The sequence below is a fragment of the Sminthopsis crassicaudata genome, chromosome 3, assembly GCF_048593235.1.
Source record: "Sminthopsis crassicaudata isolate SCR6 chromosome 3, ASM4859323v1, whole genome shotgun sequence".
In the NCBI taxonomy this organism is placed as follows: domain Eukaryota; kingdom Metazoa; phylum Chordata; class Mammalia; order Dasyuromorphia; family Dasyuridae; genus Sminthopsis; species Sminthopsis crassicaudata.
Window position 1 is genome coordinate 16,766,603 of NC_133619.1, and position 21,448 is coordinate 16,788,050.

The following is a 21,448-nucleotide window of genomic DNA, read 5'->3' on the forward strand; positions in this document are numbered from 1 at the left end:
TTTCATGGATTTGTTATTTCATGAAATGCTAGAACAAGGATGGGACGGCATTTTATCATTTTTAGGGCATAGGGCTCTATGCATACCCAAATTAAACTTGGGCACTAATGGGAAAAATGGTATGAAATTAGCTGAGATCATTCTGTCAGAATACAATAAGGAAAATGTTTCTTCTTGTTTTGTGTATATGAATGGATCAATCAAAAAGCGTGTATTAAGTGTTATCTAGGTGCCAGCACATTTGTATGAAGATTTCATCTAATATGGAGCCAGAAATATCTGTTTCAAGCTGCCTCTGAAACTTTAATAAGTCATGGGGAAATACAAGTTCTGGGAATACAAATGGAAAAGCAAAATATCTTGTACTTTCTAGGAGCTCACATTCTAATTAAGGGAGACAACACATATAGTAGAATCCAATTGCAGGACTCATGGATATGTCCAGCTATCCTTAAAGATGTAGTAGAGTAGATGAAAAAGCACTTTATTGCTCTGTTACTTGATATTTACTTTGGATCTTGAATTATTTGACACTTCCAAGCACTTGGTGGCGTTAGGGTTATGCCATATATGTCATTTGTACCTAGCTAAATGTTGTCATGGTTCTTGGCTTCTGGCCAGGCTCATCTCCTTCCCTCTTGTTAGGGTTGCCATTGAGAATCTATTTCTTCCTCTTTTTCTTATCGGCTTTTCAATTGCTGAGCCAACACAAATGGATTTCGTGTTCTGATGTAGTAAGGTATTGTTAATTTTCATGTATATATGTGCACACATACATGCACACAATATTAATATATGTCTGTATGTGGGTACACATGTTTATCATCTGTCTATCCATCCCTCCATCTCTCTATCATATATGTATATATGTATGTATGTATGTATGAACACACTACACTAAATATGGAGTACAATCCTCTAGAACGAAATGTGGAACCAGAACCTTGGAACATTATTCCCTATCATGGAAAATAGTTTTGCACAGGAGGATGCTGGAGTCATCCAATTTGTTTGTCATTCCCTTCTAAGGTATGTGGTACAAGGACTATGGTCTTCATTTTTCAGATGGAGAAATGGCTCCAGGGAGATGAATTTCATGGTAGGTAAATATGAGATAGGGCAATGGTTGGAAGGTTCCCAATGGAGCGTGATTTTGACCCCACCCTCCCAGCTCAGGAAGTCATCAGTTGTGGATTATACCCTGAAGATTAGCCACATTCAGCCCCAAAGGCCAAAAAAATGCTGGATAGAATAGCATAAGGGGATTAGACTAGAAAGGGACCAGAAAAAAAATAGTCATCAGCTTTACTCATTTGTATAAAGATTTCATCTAATATGGAGCCAGAAATATCTGTTTCAAGCTGCCTCTGAAACTTTAATAAATCATGGGGAAATCACAAGTTCCCTGAAATTTACTTTTCTCCCCTGTAAGATGGAACCAGACATCTGCTAAAGATACATATTGGAATAGAACGGGTGTCAGATCTGGAGCTAGATCATTTGGGTTCAATCTCGACTATCACTTATAACCTGTGTGACCTTGGACAATAATTCCCTTTCCTTTTCTATAGATATCCTCAAAAGGGGAACGTTGGGATAGTTTAGGGGTTCTTAGTCTATCTTTTGTCTCATGGACAGTCATTCTGATGAAGTCTATGGATCCCTTCTCCAAATAATCTTAAATGAACAAAATAAAATCATAGGATTACAAAAGAAACATTGTATTGATATTCAATTCTCAAAATAGCTTTAAAAACAAGTTCACAGATCACAGGTTAAGAGTTCCTGGACAAGATGAACTCTAGGGGAGGTTCCAGTTATGGATTTATGATGATGGATCTTACTTTGGGCAAACTAGTCTTTTTATCTGTCAATTCATTCAATAATAAAGTCGATAAATATTTATTAATCTTGCTACATGCCGGGTACTATGTTAAGCACTGGGGACACAAAAAAAAAAACACAAAAGACAATCCTTTCCCTATTACAATTTCTTGGGAGAAGACCATATATAAAAGAAGGGGTGGTGGGAGGCAGGATAGATGAAATCCTATAGCCAAGTAGAAAATGATTAGATGGTTTCCTGGATCCCCACTTTAAATGGAGGATTGAAAGAGACTCTCTGATGTCTATTCCCTCCCTTCCTTAATGAGAGAGAGAGAGAGAGAGAGAGAGAGAGAGAGAGAGAGAGAGAGAGAGAGAGAGAGAGAGAGAGAAAGAGAGAGAGAGAGAGACAGACACTCAGACACAGACACAGACACAAGGGACCCGGAGTCAGGAAGACCTTAAATGCATCCTTAGTAGTTGTGTGACCTCTGAGCAGATCACATAACTGCCTCAGTTTCTTTATCTGTAAAATGATCTAGAGAAGAAAATGTCAAACTGCTTTGGTATCTTTGCTCCAAACCAAACCAAAATATTCTAAATGGGATCACAAAGAGTTTGACATAATTGAACTGATTGGACCTTTACCAGACATGATGCTTGAGTGCAGGAGATACTAAAATGAAAAATGAAGAGTCTGTGATTTCAGGGAGCATATATTTTGTGGAGGGGTGGTACAGAGGAGTTGGATGGTTGGATTTCTAAGATCCTGCATGTTTCTAGGTCTATGATAAGGCTGATTACTGGGTAATAGTTTGGTTTTTTTGTTGGTGGTGGTCCCTCCCTTCTCCTCCAAGACTTTTCATTTAGGTTCATTGGTGGAAAACTTATGTGCTGAACTGTGATTAAAAAAAGGATTTCCCATATTGGATGGCACCTGACACAGTGTTCTACCATTGGAGATGGGGGGCATGGCTGGGCAAATTCGATTTTTAGATATTCTTAGGTATTCATTGTGAAGTACTCTGGGCTGTTTCCATAAATCATTAACCTTTTTGCAAACTTACCCCCAGAGTCTCAGCTGTTGTTCTAAAAACTTAATTTGCTAAAGCTGTTTTCTTCCTAGCCTTAATTATTTATGTACTTTTAGACTGTACCCACCTGCACACTCAATATCCACGTGTGAAACCATATTTCTCATGTGTCAATTGTTCAGGTCTCTTCCTTTACATCCGATTTTGCTTCCAGCTCTCAGTTTAAATATTTGGACTGCGTTCAGCTCCTGAGTACTAAATGCACCCCTCCCCACTTGCTCGAAAAGCTGTGAATTAGCTTTTTGAGCATTTTATCTGAGCTCTACAGGGGTAATTTTACGTAAGCAACCAAAACCCCATAAATAAATCCATATATTTATATGTCTGAAGTGCATTATAAAAGAAGCAATAAATCCCATTTTCTACATAAAAGGAATTAGATTTTCCAGTTTACCTCCGTGCTGGGATTAATAAAATGTGTAACTGTTGGAGTGAAGCATTGGAAGTTTCCACATTCGTCTTGGAGAGCTAACTAGAGTAACCTTCCCTTTTGAAAAAAAGGATGCCAGTTAATTTTTCTCCCCGTTCAGTATTGTTCTTGATGACTGTTTTTAAAATGAGCCGAGAGACCGCTACCTGCACGTTTCTGCGTGGCCACTAAGGCATGATCCAATTCTTCTGGAAATCGAGGTTTCCTTTCATTTCCATCACTATCCATCTCCAAATTACAGAGAATTCATTCCTGAGCTGGAGAGGTGCCAGAAGTTTCTCATCTAGCTGTCTGTGGGTTGCTGGGTTTTTTCTCCCTCCCTCTTTGAGGCTTTCTGATGCCTAGAGTAAGCTCAACTCAAAAGGATTTTCAGCCTCACACTCGCCAGATATTCCCCGACACTCACATCGGTCTCTGGGAGATTACGGAATACCAGGACCGACAGCAGATTCACAGGCTCCTTTTACCTGCCCGTGCTCCAGAAACTTCAAGATGCGTCTGGTAATGTATTGAATTTTCTAAATAAGCTACTTTGTGGTTCATATATAGAGCTGTCTGCTGGCTTGTTTTTGTTTTTACTGGCTATATTTGGAATAAAGTGAATTTTAAAAGATTTAGAGAGGCTAGAGCATAGGGTGGTGTTAATTGCCAGTCCAGGATTTTGTGACTGTGTATATTTCTATCTTTGTAAATACCTGTGTACATATAGGTGGTCCATCTATCTGTCTGTCTTTATCTATCTATCTATCTATCTATCTATCTATCTATCTATCTATCTATCTATCTTGTCTATGTATTTATCTATCTATCTATCTTGTCTATGTATTTATCTATCTATCTATCTTGTCTATGTATCTATCTATCCTGTCTGTCTGTCTATCTTATCTGTCTGTCTGTCTGTCTCTATGTAAACCTGTGTGTGCCCAGGCAGATTATACTGAAGCAATGTTCATGAGATAATACTTTTATGTATAGATACAGTATTCACCATCCAGATTGGCAAGCATTTTATAAATTAACAGTGAGGAGCAAAGGCATCATTCCCCTCCCACCCAGCCCAGTTTTACACATCCCTAATGTTTGACACACCTATTAAAATAACAAACATAAAAACAGCCCTTCTTCTCTTCTTCCTGGGTGGGAAAAATAGGGTTTTGTTTCAAAATGTGGCAGAAGAGTTATGCTTTTTGCTGCTAGAGAATTTCTCCTCAGCCTTCCCCGCTTCTTTTTTAACTCAGTAATCACTGAAGGGAAAAAAAAATGTGGTTATGGTTCAGAGTAAGCCCATAGGGATTTTGAGCTGCAGTGTTCAGCAGGCAGTGTAGGTATTCTAAATACTAGTCCTTGAATAATAAGTACATCAGGGTAGATTGCCTGTAGCTGGGTCTCTCTACATTTTCTGACACGTAGCAATCACATCAAACTCTGTACATATAGGGTGTGCATGTGTTTATTGAACTCGGAAGGTCCTGTGAAAATGTGGGCTTACTAAATCACATCTCCCCCGGGCGCTACCGAGGGCTAAAATTAAGAGAATGCTTAGCAATTAATAATCAAATCCAGCATCCCTTTTCTCATTTAGGGAGATTTACATCCTTGGGACTTGGCGTCGTTAGCGGTGGAGAGTAATGATTTAGTGGTCCAGTCTATTTCAGACTTCAATGAGGTTATGATTCCTTCAGCCAGAGAGATGCTCCGTGGACACACTACACTCTATTTAAAAGACTTCTCTTACAGATTAAAACATGTTCAAACCTGGAATGGCTGAGTGCTTGGGAACATAGTGAGCTGTGTGCTAGTGGGCAAAAAAAATAAGCCACAGCAGGTTTCTTTTGATTTTTATGACTTCTCATCTTTGTGTAATAGAAATACCCTGTCTACTTTTACATTCTATTCATTTCTTATTAATAGCAAATGATGTCTCTTTAATATCGTGTCCCACTAGTTTCCTGGGAGATTGATGGTCACTAATTATCATGAAGATGATGAAGTATCATAACCATCTAAAGAACAGTAAAAGGAGCACTACAATGAACTCATGGGCAGTGGGCTTCTGAGACAGTTAAAATGGTCGATTTTAGATGGAGTTCACCAAATATTCTGTGTGTCCATAGTGTGTGTGTGTGTGTGTGTGTGTGTGTGTGTGTGTGTGTAAAAGACTCTGATTCTCACAGGACAGTGCCGAGCCCAATCCTGGGGACAGAGTGTGGATTTAATAAATGCTTGCTGATTGAGAGCTTCCAGTATTAACTTTCAAAAATCATGCAGATGATATTAATATTAGATATTTTATCAACGTAGTAGTTCCTTAATATAAATTTAAAAAAATTAAAAAGCTTAACACTGCACTAATACTTTTGGGGACATTCTCTATTTAAGAAATAGGTATGAATGTAGTCAAGGTGAATGATATCGACTTTGTGTTACTGCTAATAAAACAATCCATTAGTTTCCAATTCCTTTTTGACTAAGAAAATTAGCAAGCATATAAAAATTGATCAGCACCAGTACAAATTCATGCTTTGGGGTTCAGGCTTATTTTTGAAGTTAAAAGTTTGGCTATTTCTCCTTTCTGTGGCTGGATGGTTAAAAAGGAAGTGATTATGAATGCTTAAAAATGTCATAAACTTTGTTTTATTACCCAGCTAACTTTAAACTTAAAAACCTGTTTTCAAATTTAGAACTATCCAAAGGTAAAGATACTTCAAATGCAGAGAGGGTTCTTTGGAGTGGTATGCGCCATTAGTAGCCATTATAATCTGGTGCAAGATATTAACATGACATCCTTGAATTTCTCTGTATAACATCTTAATTTTAGATCTCACTCTTTCCCAATATTCTAAAATACGTGCTGTGATGGTGAGACAGAGCAGATTTGCTCGAAGGAGAGTTTATGGTGTTGTGAAAGAGGAGCATTTGAAGGCTTAATGACACATTTGACAATATTAATGCACAGTGAAGGTATCAAATGGGGCAGGACTTTTAAGCAGCATTAGCCCAGATTGTCAAATCTGTGAGTGAGTGTGCGACTTTAAAAGTTGATTGTTTTATTTGATGCTAACAACACGGACAAAAAAATTCCTATTTTCTTAAGCTCCTACCTGTTTTGTCACAGGAAATATAGTGTAGTGCCATTTTATAGGGTATTTTGTGAGAATTCTCTAGAGGGAAAAGGATGATCTTTTTGCCATATGTCTCTAATGGAGGTTTTTCTGTCAGCTTAAAATACGTGTGTGTGTGTGTGTGTGTGTGTGTGTGTGTGTGTGTGTATACACACACACATATATATGTATGCTCATATATATACACACATATGTATTCATAATACATGCAGACCCATATAAAACATAGCTTTTATTATACATAATGTCTGAAATTATTGCAATCAGCCTCTTTCACCCCATGTGAGAGTTTCTCCATGACATGACTGATGCTTAGACAGATCAGATATGATACTTTTTCTTGTGCCTGAGGATGTCTTCCCAAATATTTCATTTTTTAAATCTCATAGGCTGAGGTAGAGAAATACACCATGCAGACTGAACATATATCAATGTGAGGAGACCATTTATCCAATAAGCATTTACTGAGCACCCACTGGGGCAGAACATTGCACAAAAGGGTTTAGGCGGGCTGAACGTAGGAGAGCTGCAGAAGTGGAGGGGACAGGAGGGGGTTACCTATTCCAGTCACTTCATTTTACAGATGAAGAAACTGAGGGCCATGGAGGTCAAATGACTTCCTGAGGATCACACAGGCAGCGAGTTGCAGAGGTGGGATTTAGGCTAATTCTTCTGATTCTTGAGTTGGGTTTTAGGAAATAGGGAAGATGGTTCTTTGCTTTTGAAAAACTTAGTTTCTCGGGGACATAATCTACATGCATGAAATGACCTAAGTGTAAGGCACATAGTGGGTCAGTTGAGAGAGCTCCCTGGGTACTGTGAGCTCTTTTCTAGAAGAAGCCTCTGGTACAACCTTAGGACACATGTCAAGGACTTGGATGGTGCAAAATCATGGGGGAGATGAAGGTAGAAAGTCTAACATTAAGATATAGGGCCAGAAGATGAAGATATAAATGGGGAGAAAGAGGAATGACCGCTGGGGCCAGGTGTTTGTCAGCCTTGTTGGGTCCCACGGGGAGAATTTCTGTGATTGGTAATTTTGGTTCCTGTCAGTGGTAGCCCGGAGGGGTGATTCAGAGCTGCCATGGCAGGATTCTTTCATTTTTGCTGATCCCAGCCTGATGTAAGCACATGGTTCTTGAGCCTCCTTCTTCTAGGTGCCATGCTGTACCTGCAGGATTATGCAAGTAGGACAGAGACCTCACTCACTGAATGGTAAGACCCAGCACCCTTTTGGACATCATTGTTGGTCAGTCCTGTGCCTATCAACTTAGACCAGGGGTGGAGGGGACAAGTTACTGCAGACTCCTGGCTCTGGTTAGCTGAGCACTGGTCATTTGGAGGATGCAACCAGGTGGCCTCGGGACAGTGATAGTGTCTGACGTGTTTTATGCTATTTGTCTTTGGAGGCTTCCGGAGATTGTGATGCTTTCTGTTTTAAATAAGTTGTTCTCGTTCTCACCATGATGTGAATTCATGTGGTATGTTCTTATTGGTCAAAGGGGAGAGAGATTGAGTCAGTGGGGCCAGAAGCATTATTGAAAGTACTTTGGAGCCCCCAAATGGGTAGCTCTTCCTGACACTGTATTTGTACCTGTTAGGTACAAAATGGTGTATCCTTGCTTAGTCTTTTGGAATATAAGTTCCTTGAGGGCAGGGACTTCCTCTGTCTCTCTTCATCTTTATGTATTTGTGTCTCTGTCCCTTTGCCTCTCTCTCTCTTTCTGTCTTTCTCTTTATCTCTGTGTCTCTCTCTTTTTTTGTCTTTCTTTCTGTCTGTCTCTGTGTGTCTATATTTCTGCCTCTGTCTCTGTCTTTCTGACTCTTGTCTCTGTCTTTCTCTGTCTTTCTGACTCTTGTCTCTGTCTTTCTCTCTGTCTCTGTCTTTCTCTACCTCTGTCTATTTATCTGTCTCTCATATCCCCAGAAGCAGCTAAGTGGCACAGTAGATAGATCATAGGGCTTGGAATCAGGAATACCTGCGATGAAATCCAGCCCAAAACACTTACAAGCTGTGTGACCCTGGACAAGTCACACAATCCGTGTCTACCTCATTTTCCTCAGCTGTAAAATGGGGATCTAAAGCCCCTGCCCCTTGGAATTGTGAGGATTAAGTGAGATTTACAAAGTGCTTTTTAAAAAGCACCTGCCATATAGTAGATACTCAATAAATGTTTTCCTCTAGAACTTAGCACAGTGCTGGTGAACAGTAGGCGCTTAATAAGTGTTTGTGACTGAACTGATGTGTGCTTGAGATGAGTGCAGAGAAGTCATCAAGGTTAGATGCATTAGTTACAGAAGGCTTTCTGCAAGTGCTCAATTTGGAGGCAGTATTGGAGATTTGGATCCTTTTTTTTAGGATTCAGAACTGAATGGAATCTTAGAGAACATTTAATTCAATCCTCCTGTTTTATAGATGAGCACACGGAGAACCAGAAAATAGAAGTAAATCGGCCAAGATCAGAAGGCAATAAATAGATAACCATAAATTGCACCAGGTTAAGCCGTGTCTACCTTCCAGCACAGCCAGGTTTATTTTTTTATGTCTAAGGTCCCTTGCAAAGGCCGGTGAGAGACTGATGGGTGATGGAGAGGTGGATGGAGCAGCACTTGTGGGTGGGGAGACTTTAAGCTGGATTATTTTAGCTAGAGAAGTGGGGCCAAATTGGAGAATAATGAGAAAAGTGGTTAAGGAATGCACCGATGTAATTTTAAAATGTTTCAATTAAACTTGATTAGCCTAATAATTATCCACTTCAGAAAATTCCATGGAAAAATGCACAAAAAATTTCTCACTCTGTATTCCTTTACATTTATGAACCTATATATGTGTGTGTGTGTGTGTGTGAATGTTTATATATATATATGTGTGTGTATATATATACATAGATATAGATATATAATACACACACACACACACACACACACACACACATATATAGCCAAAAAAGGTTCCTTTCTTCCCCAGATCTGCCTCTTCAGCCCTGTCTCTCACCTCTGCTTTACTTTGTTTTCAGTTGTTCCTTGATGTTCCATTGGTCCAACCCAAACCTTGCCCGTTTCTTGTTCTCCCCCCTCCTAGCTTCTTCTCAGAATCCTCTCCCTGAGGGCCCTTGCTGTGTTTTAGCTGTGCAGGCCAGCTCCCCAGTGCTGAATGACCCAGTAGTTAAATTATCCTGAGCAAAGCTAGGCCTCGGGGCAGACAACTGACCATTGACCAGCTGGTCTCAAGACTAAACTATCATGAATTATGGAATAGCTTGTTTGGAGCTAGTGGACATAAATCCAGACCTAAATATGCCAGAGGAAGAGATGGGAGTAGGAACCTGAGACATTGGATCCTCAACCCCAGATTCATTAGTGAACTTAGAGATCATCTTACCTATTATTTAATTTTACAGGTAGGGAAACTGAGGTCTAGAGAAGGCAAATTAGTAACCTAAGGGATCTTTATCCCTTATCCTGGATAAGATCTGGATCCAGATTTCTATCTGGACTTGAATTAAGGAAGGCCTGAGTTTTAATCCTGCCTCAGGCAATGTTTTGCTATGTGATCTGAGCCAATCACTTAACCTCTATTTGCCTCTGGTTACCATCTGTAAAATGGGGATAATAATAGCAACCATCTCACAAGTTTGCTCTGAGAATTAACATACACAAACTATATTGAAAACTTTGAAGTGTTTTGTGAATATTAGCTATTACTATTACTATTTCCACATCATACATGAAATAAACATCAGGGAAAGTTATGTCTTATCCTAGATTCTTGGATGGTCAACACCTGGCAGTACTGAAGCCACCAAACTCAGGGACTCTAGAAGGGGATCTATATTAGATGAGAGCAAATCCAACCAACTAACCAATCAGTCATCAAATATTTAGTCAGCACTTGTATGGATCCAGCATTGACTGGGGACAAAGTGATGGAAGAAGCAGATGAGATCAATTTCAGCAGATCCAGATCCAGGCAGCGTTTAGTTCCGACTTGATAGTACAGGATGGCAACTTGAGAATCATGTGGTCCAAATCCCTTGTTTCACTGGCAAGGACCCAGACGGATGACCCAATTTGTCCAATTTCTCTTGGGTGGGAAGAGACAAAGCCAGAATCCAACCTCAGTACCCCAATTCCATGGCCAGTGCCTATTTTACCCCATTCTACCTCTTTTAAAGCTAACACACCTTGGCACTTGGACTTTGAACCATCAACTTAGACCTTATTTATTTCTGTCTATATATCTAGAATCGATCTGTTGCACTGGCAGTCTAACTTCATTGGTCCAGAGATCTCCCAGGTGAGGACATCCCCTCCACAAACACACACTTGCAATTGCTCTGCACTTGACAGAATCATGTAGGGACCATGAGAAGTCAAATGACTCAGTCAACGTCATATACACAGTAAGTGTTAGAAGTGAGACTACAATGCAAATTTTCTCCACGCCAAAATCAGCTATATCATATTGCTCCTCTATGTCTTTTTTTTGTTTTTACTGTTGCCCTATTAAATTCATATTGGGTATATCTTATTAAATTCTAAATATCACAATTCAGGAATAGTGTTAATTAATAAGCTAGAGAGCAACCAGGGAAAGGTGATTAGGTTGGTAAAGAGTTAGTATAACAGTAGTTAGCCTGTTTAGAATGCTTGAAGGTTTCAAAGAATTTTACAACGCTCACATTTGGTTCTCACAACCCTGTAAAGCAGGTGCCGTTATTATTATTCTTATTTTCTTTAGCAGATGGCAGACAGACATTAACGCAGGTTGCCCAGGGTCCCATAGCTAGTAAGTGTCTGAGACCAGCTTTGAACTTGGGTCTTCTTGATGACAGGTTCATTGCTCTTTTTATTATGGTCTCTAGCTGCTTCGAATCCAAGCCAGAGTATTGTTTGGAGGGACTGTGAATGTTTAACCTGGGGAATGAAAACTCAAGACAAACATTTTAAGTCTTTGGAGAGCTGCCAGTGGGAGAGAAATTGGGTTTGTTCTGTTGGCCCAAGAAAACAGAACCAAGAGCAGGATGTAGGAAGCTGTAATTAAGGTTTAAAGTCAGGGGAAAAAAAAACAACTTTCTCCCTCATAGAACTGCCCCCAAGCCCAGTGGGTTGCCTTGAGAGTTGGCAGGCTTCCAAGCAGAAGTTGAATAGCCACTTGTTGAGTGGGTTGAAAGAAGGATTCCTATGGGGTTAAATTGGACAGCAGCAGAGGTCCTTTCTCCAAAACTCTCCAAAAAAGTCTTTCACCCCCAAACTCTATAATAATAATAATTATTATTACTTAATTTTTCCCATTTGCATTAGGGTTATCTCTCTAAATAAGTTAAAAACTTTTGAAAGCAAGAAATGCTAATATTTTGCTTATATTTCCCACAGTGTCCTAGCACAATGCTAAGTATAGTGCAGTTTCTTGATTGACTAATTGATCTCTATAAAGTATTCAGGGGGAAAAAGAGATTGATTCTTGCCAGGTTGCAAGTGTTGTTTAAACAGGGCTTGAAATAGGACAAAGTGATGTGAGACACCATTCTGCCTCTTCTTGGGAGGTCCAGAAACAATCCTGCTGCTTCTTCAAAGGATTCAAACTATCCCATCCCTGAGTAGCTGAGCTAAAAATAGCCACAATGACATGGGCTAAAAAAGCTACCTGTCTCTGACTGAATTTGGAGTGGTGGGCATTCGGAATTTGGATGTTCACATTATGTTGCAAAGCTTTACAAAAACACAAAACCAAAACCAAAAAAAATAGCAAAACAAAAGAAAAAGCTACCCATGAGACCATGGGTTTAGATTTTCATATATCTAGTTCATTCTTTAGCACACGGGCACTCAGGATGTAACAGATTCTTGGAAGGTGATGGCCAAAGGTGATGGAGCTAGGTGAGGGGGAAGATGAATAAGAGCTAGTTCCACCCTCAGACACACAAACGATAGAAGAAAATAGGAGCACCTCACATTTATGGAGCAGCTCAGAATTTATTAAGTGCTTTTTTATACAGACCAAATTTGGGAGATTGGGAATGTAAGAATGGTTTCCTCTTGAAAATTGGCTATTGGTTAGCTTTTGATTTGCGCCTGGATGGAAACCTGTGACAGGGACTCTCAGACTATACTCTGACATCCTGGCTTTTTTTAAAAAAATTATCTATCTATCCATATTTCAATATGTTAGTTTTTCTTTGTACTCCAATAGATTTTATTTCATGCATTTAAAAACATTTTTCTGAGAAGTGATTCATAGGTTTTGTCAGATTGGCAAAATCAAGTTAACAAATGTATTAAATACTTCCCAGGTGCTAGGTGGCACAGTGGGTAGAGTGCCAGGCCTGCTGGAGTCAGAAAGAGTCATCTTCCAGCCTCAGTTATTAAGTAGCTGTGTGACCTTGAGCAATCTGTTTGCCTCAGTTTCCTTATCTGTAAAATGAGCTGGAGAAGTTAATAGCAAACCACTATAATAACTCTGCCAAGAAATGGGTCACCAAGAGTCAGACAAGACTTGAGAACAACAATTGCTTAAAAATAAGTACTTGCCTTCTGCCAGGCACTGTGGATATAAAAAAGGCAAAAGATAATTTCTTACCTGGGGGAATCCTGGGTCTCAAAAGGGAGGCACAAAAAAAGTAAAGAAGCCTTTCTGTAGAGTTTGGTCTCAGCATATACATATGTGTGTGTGTATATTCTCCCTTAAAGAAATAAGTGTGTGTGTAACTACACACACGTATCCATACACAACACACACATTAAGGTCATTTGTGGAATTATTTTCCTTTCCCCACTCTCCCACCCAGAAATTGAAGCATTATTTGTAAGGAAGGAAAATAGTTGAGCAAAAATAGCTGATAAAGTGAATGTGTCTGGAAATCTGGGGAATATTTTGCCCTAGTACCTCTGTACGTGTCTGCTGAAAGGAGGGAAGTGGGTTTCATTACCTGTGGTTTTGGCCCATTATTCTCCCTCTCCTATTCCCTTCCTTTATCTCTTTATCTCTCCATTCTATATCATTTTCCCCTTCTCTTTTCCATCGCCCTCTACTCCTACCCTCTTCAGTCACTCCCTTTTCTCCTCTTCCTCTCTTCTCTCCTACATCTATCTGTCCTAATACACACATATACATTTATCTAAAAAGTGGAAAGATCAAATAGACAATGAATTGGACCCTAAGTGGAACAGGAGGAAGAGAGCAGGGTTGTCCATTGGAAACAATTGTTCTTTTTTCTTCTTCTTCTTTTTTTTTTTAATCTGGCTCTTTTCTTTCAGTCCTCTCCTTTCCTCTCCCTCTCTGCCTCTTATAATCCCCAAGTCTCTTGCTGTGTGAAGCCTTTTTTAATGACCTCATCACTAGTGGTCTCTCACTCTTGAAATATCTTTGCCTTGACTTACTCACACTCAGGCAACTAAGCTTAAGGACACTGTAAACTCTCCAAGGGCAGGTGTTGTTTATGCCTTCTGATCTTCTCTCTCTCAGCAGTATCTGCTGCCCTGCGGTAAACATTTGTGAAATGAATTGAGTGGGATGACACCATTGTGTCTAGAACATTACAGAAAGAAAGATGTAAGCTTGACGTAAAGAGATAAACCCTTTTACAAATTGATTTGTTCCCTTATGGAGTGAGCTGTTTTAGGAGGTGATGGTTTTCAAGCAGGGGCTGGATGTTCACTTCTTGGGGAATTTGTTGAGGGGATTCTTGTTCAGGTCAAGTTGGACTACAAGGCATCTGAGGTCGCTTCTTGTTCTTTAGTTATATAACTGAACAAGCGGCATGCCATGAACTAGTCAATAAGCATTTTTATTCATTTAGTTTTTTCTTAAGTGTTCTGTTGGATTTGGTTTGGATGTCCGTTAAGCAATCATAGAACCATGATTGGGCTGTGTTGCAACCAGCTCAGTGTCATTCATAACAGGAGGTCATCGGGGAGGACTTGACCTTACCGTGGACCTCACCATTCATAGGGCATGTCTTGCCAGGTGTGTGCATGGGAGGAGGGGGATGCCAGTAATTTCTGCTAGTGGCTTTTGGATCTCTTGAGTTCTAGCAGTCTGAGCAGCAATACATATAAAGCTGATTAGGCATCTGAAATAAGCAAGATATTCATATGATGAATGCCTGTGAACACGAGACTATCTAGGGAAGGATTGTTAGAAAAACAGCATACATGTCGCACTGCTTTAGGACCGCAAGTGGTTGCTGCACTGGGAGCCCCTTCCAAAAAAATTGGGGCTGCCCTTTTCATTTGTATTCCATGCATGAATTCCACACTTCTGACCAGCCTATAGCTCCTGATTTTTGTCTTATAGACATGAATAATAAGAGGATAATTGAACTTATCCTAGAATCTTGTATTTAATAAATAGCATGTGAACAACACATTGCTCATTAGAGGAAAGCCTTTAAGGTAGCATTTTCTCTGTGAAATCAAATGCTTCCCCCTCTCCGCCTCTCCCCCCAGTAACAAACACAGTGGGATCTTGGATTCTCTGCACCTTTCAATGTGACTATAAAGCTGTGGTCTGCCATAGAAAATGACTCATTAAAGTCTATGAGTCTCCTTCTGTCATTTTCATCTTCAGTTCCCTTGATATGAATATAGAACATTCTTATAAAGATTTTCATAAAGCTGAAGAAAGCTTGCTTATGGATTGGTAGTTGGTTATGACCTCTCAACTGTCTTTTTTGCATAATAATACTGTCGATGCTTTCATTTATTATCTTGTCCTTCCTGAGAAATGGATAGTGAATTAATTATACATGGGTTTGCTCTGCAACATGGTGACTAAAACCTATTTATTTTTTCTGCAAAACAAATTAACGGATCAGGGCAGTGAAAGTATTGACAGAATTTCCCGAATTTGAAGAATCTGCCTATAGAATATGGAAGCGTATTGATCGTTTGAATTGAAGTGACTACATTAGTGTATGTGCTATAAAAGGAGAGGAAATTTTCAGGTAAAAATGCACTTATGTTCTGTCAGTAGCAGTCAGCGTAGATAGATCCTGGGTCGGAGGCTCTGAGTGTGGGTAAGACCAGGGACCCACCAATGTATATATTTCATCTTGGCCAAGCCACACAATTGGCAATCTACACTTAACTGGGGATTCCAGATGTCTAACTAAGGGTATGTAATGGCGAGCTGGGTAGGAGAATGCCATGCATCATGTATAGGAGCTGATGGTACCCTATATGGCATAATTACTCATCCTGACAGCTACAAAAACAAGAAAAGGCAATAAATAAGGGATGAACTTGCACAGAATACCTGGCAGTCCTTTTCTAAAGTCTTAATTTTTTAATAGAGAGTATTTCTGGAAACTTTGGCGATTGTTATGAAATTTTATCGGAGACCATTGAATGGAATTTAGAAAAGGGAAAATTTTCAATTAATTTTTATTATGGCACTATGGACTTGCTATGTAATCATAGATTAGACACTTAAACTCTCAATGTTCATGCAATACTGTAATCTATAGACCAGTTTTCCAAGCCTGTACCAATGGGTAAAGTTTTGAAACTAGGTCTGCATTACATTAGATAGTTGGGTGCACAATGGATAGAGTTCTAGGCCTAAAGTCAGGAAGATTCATCTTCTTGAGTTCAAATCTGACCTCACATCTTTACTAGACGTATGATCTTGGGTAAGCTATTTGACCCTGTTTGCCTCCGTTTCTTTCTTTTTATAATGAGCTGGAGAAGGAAAAGGCAAAGCACTCCAGTATTTTTGCCTAGAAAACTCCAAGCAGGGTCAGGAAGATTCAGATACAACTGAAATGACCAAATAATAACGAATTTATCAACCAATGAAACCACAGGTCATTCCATCAGTACATGTTTATTAAGTTCCTACTATGTGTTCAGCATGGTGCTGGATGTGAAGGATACAAAGACAAATATGAAATGATCCTGATTTTTAAGGGACTTACGCTGTAGTGATGCATAGACATGTATATATGTAGGGGGTTTTGAGCTATTAAAATTTAGAACAGAACTAAGATTTTTGGGATATGTTATGTAGGATAAATACATACCCAACACAAGGTAGGGATGGAGGACATTAGCAGTTTGGGGGATAGGGAAAAGCTTTAAATAGAAGGTTGAACTGCTTGTTGAAGGAGAAATATTCCATTAAGCAACAATGATAAGAAAGAACATTCCAAGTATGGAAGATCAATTCCCATGTGTAAAAAACAGAGAGAAGGCCAGTTTAATTAAACTGTGTAGTCAGGGAAAGAGAGCAATTTATAATGAGAATGTAAAGATAGGATGGGACTAGGTTGTGTGAGACTTTAAAAGCCAAGCTGAGGGGGTGTTTATTTTTTCCTAGAGGGGATAGAGAAAGTAAAGCTTATTGAGTAGGAGAGCAACAAAGACAGATTTTCCCTTATGGGAAATCACATTAACAGATGTGTGAAGGATAAATTGGAGAGAGACTTGAGGGAGGGAAACCATTGCAAAATCTAAGCAATATTTAGATTATTCTAATAATCTACCATGGAAAAAATGCTAGTACCTTCAACAGAAATAGGGGAGTTTAGGAAAGGGGAAGGTTGGGGCAAAAGGAGAAAAGTTCTGGTTTGGACATGTTAAGTTTGAAATACTTATAGGACCTCCAGCTTAAAATGTCCAATATATGATTCAAGACTAATGCTTGGGCAAAGGACCAGGACAGGATATATTGATACATGATATACCAATGTGTGAATTGTCTACAGGGAAGGGACAATTAAACCCCATAAAGCTGATGAGGTTACCAAGAGTGGAGGGAGAAAAATAATGAAAAGAGTCTGGGACAGAGCTTTGGCTAATATCCAACAAAAGGGAGTGATGGTGGATGATGAGCCAGCCAGAGGGATAGAGAAAGAATAGTCAAGCAGGTAGGAGGAAAACAGGTTAGAGAAATGTTATGAAAACATAAAGAAAATCAAGAGAATGAAGAAAGCACTCAATACCGTTAAGTGTGGCAGAGAGATCAGAGGGTGAGGTCTGGAAAAGGAAAGTCCAAACAAAACACAAAATCAAAACACTTTTGATTCTGTTCTCAGCTGACCAAGTGGAAGCAGATTAAAGCAAAATCTTTCTTAACTTTAGATTTCCCCCCTTCCCTTCTTCAAAGTAGTTTGAAAAGATTTCCAGCTTTCTCTCTGCCTTCAACCAGATGAGAATTATAGCTTCTGTTCTAGTACAGGCCTTGTTCAACTTGGGATGAATTACATGGTGGACAAAGTAGGAAGAATGGAGGGAGGAGGCTTGAATACAAATCTTTTCAGGTCACTCTTAGCCAAAAACCCAATTTTGCTGGCTCCTAAGGAGGTCAGAAATGCCAATACCTCACCTGGCCGAAATCAGGGAGAAAGATGGATCTTGGGATTGCTAGAGATTCCTTGTAGCTCTATCTATCTATCCATGATTCCAGCTGTTTTTGGGTGACGTCAAACTCCACCCCCAGTCTGAAAGCTGGCCCTGGGATCATGTCACCTACTTTTGTAGGTGAGGATTTTTAGAGTGCATAGAACTAGAAAGGCCATCAGGGCCATAATTTTCCTGATGAAGAAACTGTGGCCCCTTTTGATGAAATGATTTGCTCAAGACCATGGAGGCAAGAAGTAATGGTATCTCCGATTTGAACAATCTGGATATCTGGTTCCAAATCCAGTGTTTTCCCACTACTCATGATCAAATCTACCTGTATGCAAACCAAGACCAGTTTCTACATGTACAAAATAGGAAAGTGAATGAGTTATTCTCTCCCATCCCCTCTAGCCCAAAGCCTCTCGATGATCTAAGTACTTGGCTGTTGAAACTTGTTGTGGCTTAAAAATCACCAGCATTTAGTCACCCTGGTGATAATTCTCTCTATTCAGTTAAGTTGGCATTGGAGCATCATTGATGCCATTGGATCTATATGCTTAGTCTTTCAGTTTGGAAAAACCTGCTGTTCTTACTCTGTTGGAATAGCCGTGGAGAACTCCCCCGGCTACTTCTATACCACAGTGAGGCACTGGAGTAAGACTTCAGTAGTGGGCCCAAGAAATAAGCATTTATGATGTGTTTACTTTGGGTCAGATATCATGCTGACCATTGACAAGTACTATCTCAGTTGATTTTCACTAGCTACCATTATTATCCTCATTTTACATTTTAGGGAACTGAGGCAAACAGGTGAAGTGACTTGCCCAGAGTCACCCAGCTAGAAAATGGCTAATCCCCCAAATCCTTCATATGTGGCTTGGGGGATACATTAGGTGATTTTTCTCAGTGCCAGCTTTATCTCTATAAATTATTTGATATAGATAACATCATTAATAAATCATATTCGATGAATAATTTATTAGCAATAATAAATATTCTTCAAATACATCTGCATTCCCTGAGCACACACCAACCCAAATGGAGTGTCACAGAGAAGCCAAACTGGAATTAGGAAAAACAAACATTTGCAGGGAGGAATTGTGACTTGATATTCGAGTTAGCTGGATAATGACGAGCAGAAGATAGCAGCAAATGTGTTTTGTTGAGAAAGGGTCGTTCTTGTTTTAGATGACCTAATGGGACTCGTTAATGCTCTGGAATGGAAGGGGCCAAGGAGTTTATCTAATTCTACCTTCCACCCCATACAATTGTCCCATTGGCCGCATTCTGGATGGATCGGACACGCCAAGTAGAAAATATGTATTGATAAACTTGGGTGGAGAGAACAAAGAGAGCATCCAGTGGCAAAGTTCATATTTCACTGAGCTCCACAGAAGTGAAATTATTTATTGATGACTATATAGGTAGTAAGTGGCAAAGTAAGGATTTGAACTCGGATTCTCGTCTTCCTTTCCACTGAAGCCCTACCTTTCATGCTTATTCCCTGGTTATCCTTAGCTAAGCCTCTGAACTCTTGCTATCACTGAAATGAAGAGGTAGGGCCAGGAGGTCCCTTCAGCATCTTTACAGGCTACTGTCTCACTGTCTCCCACCTTAGAGCCCAGAAAGTCGCCACCAAAGTGTCTATTGGATGGTCGCTTTGTGGGTCCCACCTGCATATGGAGAAGCCCCAAGGATGCTGACCTCCAGCTCCCTGAATTTCCCCTAAGCATGCTACGAGCTTGTCCTTTTCAAGTTTAGCTGCATGACAAGCCTGAACTTTTAACTGCAGGCAGTTTTGAGTTATGAAGGAGCAGAAAGGTCAGAGTACTGTTTTAAAATGAACCTCTTGAATTTTCATGGCCTCATAACTCAAAGGTTCATCAGATTACCCTGAAACTATTCCCTTCCTGCCCCCTCAAAAACAGAGGAAGTCACCTTGAGTTTGAGAGCTGATGTGGACAACAGAATCTGTGGTTTAGAGCTGAGGAAAGCTTTGTAGAAAATCAGATATTGTCTCTTGCCACCTGTGTCTTTTTGAAGCCAGTTAGTAATCTAAAAAAGGCACCTGTTGCAAGAGTGTTGGGCAGATTTGGCAGCCACACAGGAGTGATGATCAGCTGCAATGATGGCTTTAAGGGCCATTCTTGTGGACTGGGAGTTGGTAATAATATCTATCCATATTCCCATAGCCTTTTGAGGCTCTCCCCTTTCAAAATGTTGAGAGATAGCTAAGGCAATTAATCCCATTTTAGAGATGGGATTTAGTAAAAAATATAGAACCACGGAATCTCAGAGTTGGAAGGGATCTCAGAAAATACCCGGTCCTGATCGAGAATCTCTTCTGTGTCATATATACCAAGTAGTCAACAATTCTTTGCTTGAAGACTTCCACAGTAGGGGCGGGGACATGTAACTGGACTACCTTCTGAGGTAGTCTAGGCTACTTTTGGATAACTACTTATGAGAAATTAGATTCATTGGGCTTAAATTGGACTCTTTTTACATCTTTCACAGATAAGCCATTCAGTGAAAAAAGTGCTGAAGGGGCAGCTAGGTGGCACAATGGATAGAGCACCAGCCCTGAAGTCAGAGGAGCTGAGTTCAAATCTAGTCTTAGACACTTAACACTTCCTAGTTGTGTGACCCTGGGCAAGTCACTTACCCCCAATCGCCTCAGCAAAAAACAAAAAAGAAAAAGAAAAAAGTGCTGAACATGGAGGCACAGAACAATCTCAGTTCAAATCTCATCTCTTCCATTTGCTTGTTAGCTGTGTATCTTTTTTTTTAACTTTATTTAGAAGTTTTTTCCACAGTATATATGCATGAGTAATTTTTTTAATATAACATTATCCCTTGTATTCATTTTTTCAAATTATCCCCCCCTCCGTCTACTCCCTCCCCTTGATGACAGGTAATCCCATACATTTTACATATGTTACAATATAACCTAGATACAATATATGTGTGTAAATACCATTTTCTTGTTTGTTAGCTGTGTATCTTTAGGCAAGTCACTGAAACTCTCTGGTCTGCAATTTCTTCCTTTATAAAATGAGAAAACGACAGCAGGTGACATTTATTAATTTTATTTGAATGGAATAGAGAAATTTAAGGTGAGATTCCAAATTCAATGAATATCATCATCCATCCCAGGCTGAATGGTGTTATGTATATGTTTGTGTGTTTTTACACCTTAAAAATATTTCATTGATGATTTTTGTTTTGGAAATCGTTACTTCCCAACATCTTTGTTTCAAATAGAAATCTTATGGGTAGGGGAAAAACCCAACAACAACAAAAAAGAATAGTTCCTTGAAACCTAACATCTCAGCAGTAGCACCCAATAGTGGAGGCAGGGTTCAGATTTGGAGCTCACTACCTCTTTCCTGAGAAGAGGAAGGCGGTAATCATTAGTGGGCCTTGTTTGGAAGATTGGTTTTAGCATTTTTACACACATTTCTAGAAGTCCTAAGATGTAAGTAACTTATAAGACCAGCAGTTAACAATTTGTAACCAAAGTTAAACCTCAGCAAAGCATTTGAAAGACACTGAGCAAAGCCAAAACACTCTAAGCAAAAATCCAGAGATTTTCTCCTCCTCCCTTCCCCCATCAATGTTCACAGCAGAAATGG

The 21,448-nt window shown here is 39.6% G+C and overlaps 1 protein-coding gene across 1 annotated transcript in view; it reads left to right on the forward strand.

The window, feature by feature from the left end:
* The first annotated feature begins 3,702 nt into the window (after nt 1-3,702).
* SCHIP1 (schwannomin interacting protein 1) overlaps nt 3,703-21,448 on the forward strand; it is a 768,598-nt gene continuing 750,852 nt past the window's right edge. The window contains exon 1 of the mRNA XM_074298086.1: nt 3,703-3,849. Coding sequence (XP_074154187.1) covers nt 3,841-3,849 — 9 coding nt within the window. The 5' untranslated portion in view covers nt 3,703-3,840. The remainder of the gene's footprint in view (nt 3,850-21,448) is intronic.